We start from the raw sequence: 8,170 nt of genomic DNA on the forward strand, positions 1-8,170 counted from the left end.
GGGTAATTCTATTTTTAGTTGCCTAATTAGGCGGGCAATCCTATTTTTAGTTGCCTAATTAGGCGGGCCTAGTTGCTTAGATTAGGCAGGGTTGGACGCATTGCCAGCTGCGCCAGCTGCCTTCCATGGTAGCTGTAAATGCCACAGCTGGACACACAGACACACACATACGGGCAAATATAGCGAGACCCCCTGTCGGGATATTGAACTTGTAACCCCACACCTTTTCCGTTCTGAGCACTGCCTAAAAATGGGCTTTTCAGTTGTATTTAGTCGTGATCCTCTTAATGAATGATAAGTGTCTCAAGGCGCTTAAATAATACTGACTACTAGTCACAAATAGTCTCTAAAATTTGCGACCTTGGTCCACCCGGGTTAGGAACCATAGAAATCATAGAAGCAGAATAATTTAGTCCAATTTTCAATAACCATTTCTTCCAGCCAACAAAATAGTAAGAAAGGGTATTAAAGAACCTTATTGATATTGTTTTACCTTTGTTGTCCAACCATCTAACCATGTAAGTAAACAAATTGTTGTACAATCAACAAGCAATGATCTAAAGAAACCCAGTTTATAAAGATACTGTATTCATTTTGTATTCAGAAGTGTGAAAAACTTCAGTTGTATACACTTTAATATTTTAAGTAGGTCAGACACAAACTTCTATTATAAAAACTTCTCACCATTTGCACCTTGGGTGCCTCTTTGTTGGGTTTTCAAGATTCTAGTTTTGGTAATCATATATTATCTTTATCAGAAGTAAGTTACAAGAGTTTCTTTAGACAAGGTTATTTTTGTTGTATGGCAACATTTAATATCAAATCCACATGTTGTGCTACAAAGCTCATGAAACTTGTAATATGTAACTTTTAACTTGAAATAAATAACTTGTAACAAACTTAAGATTCCCATTCAAGTTCAAAGCTCATAATAAATGTTGAAAATATCTCCATTTTTAAATACCAGTTCTGAACTTGGAATATTAAAATTATTACAAACTTCAGTTTCTTATCTTAGTTTTGTCCAAAAATTATGTGTTAAAATGACTTAATAAGTTTAAGTCCATTTGAAAAGTTTACTTCTTAAAAAGTCAAGTTAACAGTTCCCAGTCCTAATTTATATGACCTTTCAAAGGTGTAAGAAATACTACAAACTCCAATGTCAGCCCCACCATATCCAACCTTAAAAAATATAGTTCCAACAGTAGATCTTCTATGTGATATTGTACATGCTGATAACCTACCATTCCTATTACTCCATTCCATTTCCCAGTTTCTTCATCCAAGGTTCCCCAGACTTCATCATTGTATAAAAAGATAGCTTGTAGCTGATACATCTCTTAAAAATTGTTAAATTTTAATTCAAACAGTAGTGTGGCCTAATCTTGTACTGTAAGCTCACCTAGGAATGCATTTAGGCGATATCCTTCATAAGTTGCTATGCCTATTTCTTCTGTTTCCAGGTCATATTGGAAATGTTTACCCCAGTTATTAAATCCAATCCTTTAAGGGGTGAAAATGGTTATGTAACTTACGTTAATTAATAAAAAGAAAAAGTTGAAATTAAGGGAAAAAATTTATCAAGTTAAATGTTCCTGTCATGTTTATCATATAGTGATAAATGCTGTTAGATACTTTCCCAAAGGCCTTTTCCCAAGCAGCAACTTCTTAAGAGTATTTTCCCAAGTGGCAACTTCCCCAATGTGCAGATTCCCAAGTAGCAACTTCCCCATTAAGGAAAAGCGGTAACTTTCCAAATGTACATTTTCCCAAGTAACAATTTTCCAAATGGCAACTTTCCCATGAAGAAAAAACAGCAACTTCCCAAATGTACATTTTACAAAGTAACAATATCCTTGATTTGTTAACAACTGTAACCAACTGCTTGAAAAAGCTTGGTGATATGTGCTTCTTGACACTTTGTTAATAAACTCAAGGATTTTAAAAGGGGGAGTTAAAAACTACATTTTCTACACTTGACTGGAATTTAAACATCTAAAGGATAAATCACAATATACAACAAATAGAAAAAGACGGTTAGTTTGAGATGGAGTACAAAACTTAGAAACTTCCTATTTGAGGTGTAATTTGTTTAATTAAAGGAAATTCTGCTCTGGATGAGATCGAAAAAAAATTTAAATAATTGGTTTCAAGTGCAATTATCAATCTGTAGAAACAAGTCAATGAAACCAGAGTTGGTTAGGATAAGTAAGAAAGTTGGCAATCTTTACTTTCAGTGTCAAGACCAAAGTCTTGATGTTTACTCGCCTAAAAAAGAAAGTTTAAACTTTGAAAGGTAAAAACCCAGGACAGAGAGAAAGTTACTATAAATATCAACAAGGCTTTAAACGTACAGGAGAAAAGTATTTACGCTCAACTTAAGATTCAAAAGGTTTGGACTTTTAGTTATTCAAATTTTCTATTCAACCTTTAGTAAATTTAAATATTTTAACTCTGCCCTCTTATTTTTTGGTTTACCAGTTTTAGATAATTATTCAATTTCCAAAAAATAAACTCAACAAGTAGGATTAAAGTTTGTATATTAGAAAGGAGAAGGGGAAGGGTTCAGAATTATTTGGATCAATACTTTCACTTAAGATTACAAACATCACAATGGATTACTTCAATTCTATAACTGTTCTATAGTTGATAATTTGATTCACAAGAATAAATAATGTCTGAAGTTTAGTTCTCTAACTGGTTCTATCTCTTTCTACTAGATCTTACTGTCTCTAATCTATCAAGTTGTTACTTTTGAATACGAAGATATTTTCACCTTAAGAAAATCTTACATTTTAAAACTTATCAAGAATAATAAAACAACGCTGGATATTTTTATTATGATTTTGTAAGATTTCAAATCTTAAAGATTTATCTTTGTTTTAAAACTGGCTAGAACCATGGTGGTTCGCCATCAATGGTATTTTGAGAAAATTAAAATATAAATCATGAATACTTTTCTTATTCAGTAACCTAAGGGTTTGATGAAAGAAAGAATCAGGTTCTCTGTTCTCTTGTTCCCCCTTGTATACTACAGTGGACAAGTAGGTTGACCATCGACCTTTAAACTTCTGATTGTGTATATCCCTGAATAGCAGGTTAACTAAGGAATGATCCGTAGGGATTTAAAAAGTTTACTTTTATCTCAGAAGCAATGTTTCTATTGGAAATTTCAGATTAATTTTAACAATTAACGAACTATGTTTACTATTTCTGCTTTCAATTACTTACCAATATGCAAATGAAGATGAACACTTTGAAAGCATCATGAACCGGGGCAATTCTGTTTTTCAAAGAATTTTATCAAACTTTTTCTTCTTTTCCTCTCTGTTCTTCAACACTTTTTTCTCTATCTACTCCATCTCCTTCTCCTCCACTTCTCTTGGCTTTCCTTTGATTCTAAATTGTTATTGTTTCATCTAAGCAGGGAACTTTAGAATGGGAAACCTTTAATCCTGACTGCTTAATCCGAATTTCCAATGTGGAATTTTTAAATTTTTTGCTTGATCCACTCTTTTCTGGATATAGTATAGAAAAATCAAAACCGGTTTTCAAAAGTACAAGATTAGGTTAGTCTTGAGATTAAGAAAAAGAGAGGATCAAACATTGATCTTTATATCCACCATTCTAAAGTTCCCAGCTCTGGCTTTATTTTAATTAAACATGTATTTATCTTTGCCTCGCATTCAAAACAACCAGCAATGGTTAGAGAGGTCCTGACTCTTGACTTAATTAAAAATATAAAAATTATGCACTACCTGTTATTGTTTTTATTAAAATATTTAGTGAAATATATATATCTATCTATCTATAAAATTAAGTTCTTTAATGTTAGGGAGTAAGTTAGCGCTTCTTTGATTTATCCCTAAATGATTTTCATGCTGTTTGCTATCTTCTTGAAAATTAATTTGAAGAGTATGATTGTATCCATGGTTCATGTTCTCATCTATCACAACCACCTCAGAGAAAAATGGTTTTTATAAACAACTTTAAAGTTTAAACATCAACTGGCCTAATAGAATGTAATAAATTTAATTGAGATCATACATTTTAACATACATTTGTCTACAGACAAGGATTTTGATTTTTTACATTATAAGCTCTTTTTTTAAAAACTATGCCTAATTAATACCTTATCAGAAATTATGATGATACATTTAGTAAAAGATAAAGCAGCCATATTGGGTTTCAGTTCAGTTTCATTCTCCAAGATCAGCTGTTGTTCTCCAGGAGTTACAATATCATTAATCCTACAAGAATAATCTGAAATCCTTGTTAATTCCTAATTTTAATAATTTAGTACTAGGGTTTTCCCCCTAACATCCTCAAATCTCTGTGACTCTCTCTCTCCTAGCCTGATGCCAGCTGACTAGGGGGACTGAATCTTAGCTACCTGTCTGTGTGTATTAGCCTGAGTGTACACTTGGGACAGTTTACTAAAAAATATTATTAAAAGATTTAAGCCTATTCATACAGTACAAAGATCAAATATGCAGTACCCTTTCAGAGTACAAGTGTATGGGGAGGTTTTGTATCTTGTATTTTACTCAGTTTTCTCAGAACCGTTCATTAAAGAAAGTGTTTGCGAAAAATGAAAAGGGGGTATAGGCATACAACGCTTTTGATTGCTACTAATCTTACTTCTATCTGCTGCGTCTATCAGGAGAAAATTGTTAAAAACGACTCATACCGATAACATAGCATTCACCCAAATTGAGAAAATTGCAATCCATGAGTAAGATCATAAAAAAAAATCGATTTATTATCAAACAAATCATTTAGCTATTACAACCTTTAGTCATCGATTATTTTTCAATGCATTGTCATATAGTTGATATTTCATAATATTTTGTATTTGTTTTATATACAATGCACTTAAAATGCCGATTAGTTTATCCGCCATGTGTCTCTGCTCTTGATGCTCTTAATGATTCCACGTGACAGAGATACCAAGCGGAAAAAAAATTGTTGTTTTAAGTGCATTGTTTATAAAAGAAGTAAAATATATTATGAAAAAAATATACAAATATGACGAAAAATAATCGATAACTATAGGTTGTAAATATTTGAATGATTTGTTTGAAATTAAATTGATTGTTTTTACGATCTGAGTATGTTATTCAGCATAAGTCGTAATGCACAATTTTCTCCTAATAGACGCAACAGATAGAAGTAAGATTGTAGCTATCAAAAGCGCTTATTCTTCATCATAAGCCTATACCCCCTTTCATTTTACGTAAACACTCCCTTTAACTATGAAATATTTATTCTGTAAAAGACTGTAATAGTACGTCTTCCTGTGAAAATGTAATCCTGCACATGATAAAGGAGTAGTTGATTTTAATAGTTACATTGACAACAAATTATCGGTTTAAATATTTTCAGAAATCACCCCCGAGTACTGTAATATACAGATTGACCTTTGGAAGTGAAGTGCATGGCCTGTACAATAAGTAAAGGATTAGCGTACATCATCACTCTATATACTATAACCTCATTGCAGCTGACCCAGCTGTTAAGTTTAAAACATGCACACTGAGATTTACACATTAACTCTTAGGTTTGTAGATTCAAAAATTACATCATACAAAACTTTCAAATATGCCATTAAAGACAGCAAATGTTGGTTGGCCAATCCAGCCATTAAATTGTTATTTTAAAGAATATACCTGTGTCAATTTATGTACTTTAATGATAAATATATCTATCTACATTGAGGAAAATAGGAATAAAACTGTTATTTTTAATCTCCACTACAAAAAAATATTTATAGATCTTAAAAAACTAAAATTTTTGTTACATAATTTTTATTTGATTGATATCTTTGCCATAAGAAAGCTTATGGGAAAAAATGAATTAATGTAATACCATTTTTCTCCTTTAGATCTAAATTTTTCTTTACTGTTTATCAATAACAATAATTTTGGAATTTCTTCAATCTATTTTTCATGTGTCTAATGTCCAAATTACTGACCTGATATATATGACAACACAGGTTTCAGAACCCTGCACTCTCCTAGTTTATCAAAAAAATTATTGCTTCAGAAAAGGCAAAACATTCGATCATTTAACTGATAGCTAAAACAAATCTGAATATTACAGAAATGTTAGATATTTAATCATTTAATTTAATTTTTATATACCTTAGGATCCATTGAACGACATTCCAACTGTTTTGCTCCTGTTCCTTGGTACAATCAGCGAATACAAATCCTAGGTTAACTATCAGTACTATTCCCAGGATTATTGTAATATATTTCATTTTTAAGTCTGAAACTTTAATCATAAGTTGTATTTTTCCTCGAAATTTAGTATTACCTTGAATGTAAAATATCCTTTCTATAAAATGTCCTTTCATTATATTCCCCATCACCCTCATCGAGTGCCATACTTTATTTTCAGTATGCAATAAATTATTAATAAATAAAGAGGTATGAGTTGAATGTAAAACAACTTCACCCAATGAAAACCCAACTATCTTTAAGATTTTTAAAAAAATTTTAAATTTAAAGATATTATTCGAGACACAAATAAGGTATGGGTTTTCAAACTTTTATTTAGCCAATGAAAATGGGAACAAAATCACAAAAACGAAAATTTTCGCTTTTCTTTTGCGAACATTTTTGAAATTTTTGCAAATTCATGATAATTTTATGAAATTTTGCAACATATTTTGAAAAATTCTAGAAATATCTATTTTCCAGACATTCCGTCAGATTCTCACATTCTTCTTGAAGCAAATGTAACAAATGAACAAAATTTTTACAAAATGAGTTCTTAAATTTCTAACAAAAATAAATCGAAAATTTTGACAAATTTTGTTAGCATCACTTTCGCTCAATTTAGCAAATATGGTTCAAAAAAAAATTAGTTTAGAAACTCTAAATAAGATAAATTATATATTGTTCTGTTATAGTGAAAAGATAAGATAAGATAAAGTTTATTGCAAATACATGTACCCCTGTGTACAGAACCAGTTTACAATTACAAATGGATGATTATATTAACAGTACACGTATAAGCAATTAGGTGGGAAATAGCTCTTGGCTGTTTTAATTATTTTTCCCACCTAATTTAAGACAAGTTGATAGTTAAGAGATCTTTCAAAATTTCCAAGCTTTTTAAACATTTTTTTCAAAAGATCAACCTTATACTTAAGGAAAAGAGGATCACTATGAGACGTGACTTTTGAGTTATCAATTAATCTTATTGCTCGTTTCTGTAAAATGTGAATTTGCTTAATTTCTGAACATTTGTTTCTTCCCCAGGCTGAAATTCCATATTATATAAATGATTGAAATAAAGAGTTGTAGATATGTATATGGTTCTAAATTTATTGTGCTATTGAATTCCTAATGCACTGCATCACATTTATAAGCTTTAATTAAAAATAATCCTAATTAACAAACCAGCATTGATTGGAAATAAATTAGCCTTGAAACTAGAGATCGGCAACTTCAGTTTTTTTATTTGAAGTTTTAAATGCAAAACAAAAAAGACAAGCGCGTTTAAAAAAATACTTGTTTTATGATTTAATCTTTGATTTTTTAATTGAGATTGATTGAGGGTTTGACATATAGACAATGCTTGTGTCTCTGGGTGGCATTTAGAGCCTGAGTAATAGCTTGTTTGATAGCTACGGTTGTATTTCTGTCTGGCATTTAAAGCCTGAGTAAATAGTTTGTTTGATAGCTACTGAGATCACGCCCAGTGATAGTGAGTGGCGTTGATAGTTCACAAGATTGTAGTTTAGTGGATTGTGTCCTGTTTGATGGGTTGTACCTGGACTGATACAGTTTTGGGGACGAAGTTTTAAGAGTACGGCATTTAATACATAGTTTTATTAAACATGTTAAAAATTTTTATTTTCAATATTTATTTAAAATTTTTCTAATAAAATAATTCAAATACATTGTAATTTATATGAGACAGAAAAAGAAGAAAATTTCACCCCCTGTTCAAAAAAAATACTCGTATTATGGCAACAAGAAATAAGTCGAACTTTGTTCAGTTACAATTATACAATTATACAATTATACAATTATACATTTATACAATTATACAATTATACAATTATACAATTATACAATTATACAATTATACAATTATACAATTATACAATTATACAATTATACAATTANAATTATACAATTATACAATTATACAATTA

General features: G+C 30.4%; 2 protein-coding genes across 2 annotated transcripts; both read right to left on the reverse strand.

The window, feature by feature from the left end:
- Positions 1-120: 120 nt before the first annotated feature.
- On the reverse strand, positions 121-3,431 carry LOC111716883 (glutamate receptor 3; the record flags this gene model as incomplete). Its single annotated transcript, XM_023492397.1, has 7 exons — positions 3,232-3,431; positions 2,974-3,087; positions 1,403-1,503; positions 1,245-1,339; positions 1,127-1,182; positions 494-557; positions 121-244 (listed from the first exon to the last, which is right to left on the reverse strand). Coding segments are annotated over exons 1-7 (592 nt in total), but the record flags the coding sequence as incomplete, so codon positions are not given.
- Positions 3,432-3,740: 309 nt separating this feature from the next.
- LOC111716884 (uncharacterized) lies at positions 3,741-6,398 on the reverse strand. Its single transcript, XM_023492398.1, has 4 exons — positions 6,144-6,398; positions 5,975-6,016; positions 4,133-4,250; positions 3,741-3,959 (listed from the first exon to the last, which is right to left on the reverse strand). The coding sequence occupies exons 1-4, from the start codon at positions 6,377-6,379 to the stop codon at positions 3,801-3,803; spliced, it is 555 nt and encodes a 184-aa protein (XP_023348166.1). The 5' UTR covers positions 6,380-6,398; the 3' UTR covers positions 3,741-3,800.
- Positions 6,399-8,170: the final 1,772 nt, after the last annotated feature.

The sequence above is a fragment of the Eurytemora carolleeae genome, unplaced genomic scaffold (genome assembly GCF_000591075.1).
Source record: "Eurytemora carolleeae unplaced genomic scaffold, Eaff_2.0 scaffold2259, whole genome shotgun sequence".
Taxonomy (NCBI): domain Eukaryota; kingdom Metazoa; phylum Arthropoda; class Copepoda; order Calanoida; family Temoridae; genus Eurytemora; species Eurytemora carolleeae.